Below are 6400 nucleotides of genomic sequence, written 5' to 3'. Positions count from 1 at the left end.
TGAAATTTCAACTCGAGCGAGAAAATACAAATTTACGCTAATTGGAAAGTTTAAATTAGGTTGCCCAAAGATGGAAATTATCAGAATGGTTTTTGAAGACTTCAAACTAGTTGGGGTCTGCCAGGTGGGTCATTTCGACGGAAGACATATTATAATACAGCTGAGTATAGAAGAAGATTACACAAGTATTTCCTCAAAAAAATTCTTAACAATGGAGGGCAACCATATGAAATTGCTCAAATGGACCCCTAATTTTGATCCTAGTCAAGAACCCCCAATTGCACATATATGGTTCTCATTACCTGAACGCAAGCTTCATTTCTTTGACCTACCTATCTTATATGCAATTGAGACTATCCTTGAAAAACCTTTACAGGTAGACTTACCCACAGTTCACTTCTCAAGGTCCTCTAATGCAAGAATTTTGATTGAAAGAGATATTACATTACCAGATGTAGAAGAAGTCTGGCTCGGTTCTGCTTACAATGGTTATTGGCAAAAAATTATTATGGAACAAAAACCTTACTACTGTAAGCACTGCAAGATGTTTGGACATCCACAGGAGAAATGTTTCAGATTGCACCCATAGTTGAGAACCAATAGTCAAAAGCAAGAACATGTTGGTAGTGCACCCCATGTGCCTGAATGCGCTCCCAACAAACCTGATGACAGCCAACCTGAGGAGGGAATCACCACAAGACAGGATTTGGTGTCTACCCCTGGGAACCCTTCTCCCGACTATACTACAACAGATAATGTTCAAACCAAAAATCAGGATAGCCCCGTAGCTCTGATTCAGGAAGCATCAGGCACAAAGGTGACAATTCACAATTCACATACACTGGAACCTATCGCTGTAGCAACGACTGTCTTTCCTTCTACTGTGATTCTATTATCTAATCAAACTGAGGATCACATAATTCAGCCTTCCAATGAAGAATGACAGGTTTACACTTCTCGACGGAAGAAAAAGGTTGGGGGCACACTCCAACTTGAAAACTTAATGGATGATACTTTGGTTACTCCGGGCAATGACACGACACTTCAAAGTTTGTTATCTGACTCTGCTCTTAAAACTGGAGGAAGAGGCAGGACTAAACTGGCTCGTCCCTAGCTACTTGTTTTTTGCAAATTTTAATTTTTTGAGTCTATCTGTATCTTTTAGTTAGGATATTACTGTATTTGGTATCGTATGGATAAGGAGCCTCTATTGGGCCCTCTCATACAACCTTCATGTATCTTCTCTATTTCAATAAAATCAGCCCTTGGGCTTTTCAATAAAAAATAAATATGAACAACAAAAATTACATTGCCAATGGCTAATATACAATGTAGCATAAATTGTGGACTATCAAAAAGACCTGAAATGACCACTCTTAAATAAAAAAATTTGCCATTCAAAGGCAGAATGGTAATTACACATGAAAAAAAAGGAGCTAGACTAGAGAAGTTGACAACAAAAAATCAGGCATTGACCGCTGAAGTAGAATCCCACAAAAAGGACACAATGGTTTTACACGTTCTCCAACAGCAGAAAATGTTCTTACATTTCTGAAATATAGAGGAGAATTTTGTAGCATAAAAAATGAACGAGGAAGTAGGTTAGCAGCCCATCTCCGGCAGCACATGCAGTGCCATAGTGGCTCTGTCACTGAGCAAAGCCTCATGGAAACTGCACATCTTGTAAGCTGATGCCTTTCATTACAACCCTTTTGATTCACAATACCTTCACAGAAAGCTACTTCGAAAGACTCAAAAGGTACTGGAGCAGAGCAAAAACTACAGCTCTCTTCCTCATCAGACTGAGAAATGCCAATATTGTTCCTGAAGTTACAATAATAAAAGCAATAAAGTTCCTAGTTACATAATATTATAATGCAAACATACATTTGAAGATAATTGCTCAGATTTCAATACGACAGAAATATATTTACTTAGAAATGATGATAACAATGCAAATGAGATTTTCATTCCTTCAAGCAATTTTAAAACTTTTGATTTTCCTTACCTTATCTAATAGAATAATATGCCCTGTACGTACCAAACCAAAATGACCTCCATTAAAATAAGTGATTATTTAATTGCCAACTCAGAATGAAAAATATTTGGAATACTTCATTGTGATTTTTCCACTCACAAAGCATGTTAATTGCAATACTGGCTTCATTTGTTAACACTAAGTTGCTATGGCGTGTATTTTTTTAAAATTTATTTTTATATTTATGTTCATTTTTGCCCACCTGAGAAACTTGTTGATGTAAATGGCATTTAAACCCATGACTAGACTAATTTAAAAAATCTATACCAACTAGCCAACATTGCTGTATTTGATGAAATTAACCATTACTACTCATAAAAATGACAAGTTGCTTAGCGAGCGTGCTAAACATGTCAATGAAGCTATGAAGAGTGTTCGTTAAATAGTGGTCCAATAATACACTATGCAAATTTAGTCATTTCTCATCTTCTTTAAGTTGAAAACAATATTTTCAGGTCGTTTCATTGGAGTCATAAAAATTTTTATCATATTTTGAGCTTTCCTAATTTTACTTTAAAGTAAAGTGCATTATTATTATGTTGCATCAAAGGAGTTAAGAACAATAAGTCTTCAAAAATAAAGTCAAAAGTGAAATTAGCATGGATGGCAGTAGCCATCAAATTGGTGAACTTATACACTTGTGCACTGGTATTCATTTGTCTTCTTATTATATTAATTAGCTTTTACCTAAACTCCAACAATGCTCATGTAATATAGAGATTTCAACTGCAAGCTTTAAAGTCGTGGTTAAATAGATTTTTGAAATCAAGCAATTTGTGAAATATTGTCAAACAAGGACTAAAGTTAAAGGCCATCTGATTGCCTGTCTTACGTATTATTTATATGTGAATGATGGATGCAAAAAATAAAAACATATAAAGAGTCAAAAAGTACCTGCTCCTGCATTCAGCAACCTCAGATCCAAGAAGCCTAAGCTGACTATGAATCTTTTGATCGTTAATGGCAGTCCATCGTTCCATCTGTGCTAGTCCAACAGGAGACCAATATGCACTCTCTCCAACAGTTGATTGAGAATTAGCTGTATTTTTTAGAACAACTTGGAAAGAAAAAGCAACAAGACGTTCTTGTAGCTCACCTTCACTTTTAATGAGCAAATCATTCCATGAATCTGAGTTACTTCCCTTATTACTTGATCTATTGTGTTTAAATTGATAATCTTTAACTGAATCAATCCCCATTTCACTAAGCATCACCCTTCTGCAGATAATGTTTAGCAGTTGAATTTTACGAGAACTAACCATCAAAATCTTATCCTGGTCACGAAACAATATAGCCTCAAGTGAATCACTCACTGGACCTGAAAACCAGCTGGATATCCATTTAGTTATCATATTCTCAACCAAGACAGGAAAATCTTTCCTAAGGTTTCGTAACAAGGTTAATGTGTCCCAAATCACTATTGGCTTATTCACATTTTCTAAGGATTTCAAAAACCCCAAGGTATTGATTTCCCAGCAGGTAAACTCCGGCACAGACAAACAGCTTATGGCTTCAAATCTGCAACCATCAAGTCTACTGTCATTTGGAACCTCAAAAGATTGGCCACCACTCCAAAAAAACTCAACAACGGCTCTCTGGGACCTACAGATGTCAATTCAATAAATTATGCCCAAGAAAATTGAGAAATGTTCAACATATTATAATTGAAAATGTTTTCAAATGTTCATTTTAGGCAATTGAATATTATAGTATGCAATCACCTCTTCTCATACATTTGGTGCTGAAGATTGGCATCAAAGCTGTGGACCTGTAATAAAGCAAATTCACTTTAAAAGCAAATTTGTATGTTGACGAGCGAGAGAGAGAGAGAGAGAGAGAGAGAGAGAGAGAGAGAGAGAGAGAGAGAGAGAGAGAGAGAGAGAGAGAGAGAGAGAGAGAGAGAGAGAGAGAGAGAGAGAGAGAGAGAGAGAGAGAGAGAGAGAGAGAGAGAGAGAGAGAGAGAGAGAGAGAGAGAGAGAGAGAGAGAGAGAGAGAGAGAGAGATGAAATATGGCATAATTGTTAATTTAGAAATCCATAGAAACTCGAATAGTTAAGAATTAAGATAAGTGGGGTACAGAATTTAGATTATTTTTATAGCAACAAAAGTTAAAACTATGCTGATAAGTATAATTCAATTATATCCTAGAGAACATGAATGCAACATGCCACTTAGGGAGTGAACAATCTTTACGTATACCTATAAAAGATACAAAAATATTTAACGAATCTATGCTAATGTTAAATATAAAATGATAATAATTGAATGAGATTTACACATGTAATAACCTATGGCGTCAAGTTGCATTCATTTTCTCTAGCCAATATACAATGTTTTAGGGGCAAGGGTGTTGTTCTTCATACTAAAGCTTACCATAGCAACCATCTGCTCTCCAGGGGAAAGTGCAAGCCCAAAGCATAGATCAGAAACACTGGAAAGCTGCATATTAATTTGAAAAGGGTGTCAAATAAAACAAATTTAAAAAGCCAAAATATGCCTTTGAAATGTAAAATATATAATATACATATATACTATCGAGAGGAGAGAGGGAGGGTGCGCACAGAGAGAGAGAGAGAGAGAGTGAGAGACTGCACCACTAAAAAGACAATATAACAAATTTCCTCCTTCAATTTGTTTCCACCATTTTATACAATCTTCAAACTCAAATCAATCCATTGATTTGCATATGAAGAGTAAACCATTTTTTCAAATACTTTTATTTATCAAGTCAACCAAAAGAAAAAAAAACTAAAATGTCACAGAGAGTATAGTCATGCCTTTCAAAAAAAAAAAGGATCATCAAACACCTTTAAATTATCCCCAACCACTAATGTATCAACAATCCATCCCAGAGACATTTCTTATGAGAAATAGAAATGATTTCAAAATTAGGTATGAAAAATTATTACTTATCGTTCATGCATTGAAAAAAAGTAGAGAAAAGTTCTTAATGCATTGGACCAATTTTATTGATGGTCGAAGAGCTGTTTGGATTTTACAATGGATAAATGTCACAGACTACATCCAAACTTGAAAGCTAAAGGTCAAGCAAATAAAGAGGGGTCTAACCCAATTGCTATTGACACATTTCAATCTGTGGAGAAAGTTCCCATAAGACAGGATTTGTTGTCTGATTTTACTGTGGATCCCCCCTTGCCAAAACCGCAGTTCCTGATGAAGAACATCATACTACAGGTACAGATCCAAATGTGTTTATACCACTCACTGTTCTTGAAGAAGACCCACCTACATGTCAGGACACACGAGAGTGCTCCCGCTCCCCTGATCTGATAAAAGATCAGCTGGTACAACAATTAGTTTCTTCTAATGTTCAACAACCTACACATGTCTGACATATTTTAGACCAATCCACTGACTGGACGAGCCAATCTTCGAATGAGGAATGGCAAGTCTATTCCGGGAGGAAGAAGAAGAATGGAGGCAGACTCGAGCTCGGGAATTTATTGGATGATACATTGGTTACTACTGGCAATGACACTCATCTCACCAATTTATTAGCTGGCTCCTTCCCTAAAACTAGAGGCAAAGGCAAGGCAAAATTGGGTCGCTCTTTAATTACCTGATAATCCAGATTTTAACAGTTTTTTGTTTTTTTTTTTTCTTTAGGCCTCACATGTATTTTTTTGTATTTTCTCTTTTTGGAACCATTTGCATATAGTGGTTATCGTGTGGGCAGGGTGTCATGTTTGGGCCCTCCCACACAATTTATATGTATCCAACTTTCTTTTTAATATATTAGCTATTGAGCTTTCTCAAAAAAAATAATAATAATATAAAAAATAATATATATATATATATACCCACCCCATGTAACAGACAGGTGAAATAAGTGGAAGTAGCGAATTGAGGAGAAATGTAAGATGGGATGGATGAGAGAGAGAACCAAGTGTACATGGTGAAGCTCGCACAACAAGCAGAGAGATGATGAAATGGAGGAAGCGATGGACAAAGTAGCGCGACTAGATGTGGAGCTGACAGCAAAGGAGCGGAATCTACTCTCAATTTGCTCTCAGTTGGGTACAAGAATGTGATTGGAGCTAAGAGATCCTCGTGGAGGATTCTACATTAAAAGGGTAGAGGATGAAGTGGCAAAGGTCTGCAATGAGATTTTGTCCATCATAGCCATTTTATGGGTTTTAATTCTAAGGAGCGTTTTGTAGCGGTGTTGATGAAAGAATATAAATAAATGTGTTTATGACAACTTTTAATGGATGTTAATATGTGTGCTTTGTTAATTTCCTAAAAAATATGTAACATAAGACTATTAAGATGATCCTGAAGTCGAGCATATGGAATTTAATATATACATCTATATATATATATATATACATCTATATATAT

At 35.8% G+C, this 6400-nt stretch overlaps 1 protein-coding gene across 3 annotated transcripts in view; it reads right to left on the bottom strand.

Annotated features, from left to right (window-relative positions):
• Positions 1-1332: 1332 nt before the first annotated feature.
• LOC110032859 overlaps positions 1333-6400 on the bottom strand; it is a 38692-nt gene continuing 33624 nt past the window's right edge. For all 3 annotated transcript variants that reach the window (XM_020736631.1, XM_020736629.1, XM_020736630.1), the window contains exons 14-17: positions 4412-4477; positions 3760-3806; positions 2933-3640; positions 1333-1824 (exon numbers count right to left, since the gene is read on the bottom strand). In XM_020736631.1, the coding sequence (XP_020592290.1) occupies positions 1437-1824; positions 2933-3640; positions 3760-3806; positions 4412-4477 (1209 nt within the window). In that variant the 3' untranslated portion in view covers positions 1333-1436. The remainder of the gene's footprint in view (positions 1825-2932; positions 3641-3759; positions 3807-4411; positions 4478-6400) is intronic.

The sequence above is a fragment of the Phalaenopsis equestris genome, unplaced genomic scaffold (assembly GCF_001263595.1).
Source record: "Phalaenopsis equestris unplaced genomic scaffold, ASM126359v1 Scaffold001039, whole genome shotgun sequence".
Lineage (NCBI taxonomy): Eukaryota > Viridiplantae > Streptophyta > Magnoliopsida > Asparagales > Orchidaceae > Phalaenopsis > Phalaenopsis equestris.
The sequence above is the reverse complement of the archived record's forward strand: the minus strand, read 5'-3'. Positions and strand labels throughout refer to the sequence as shown.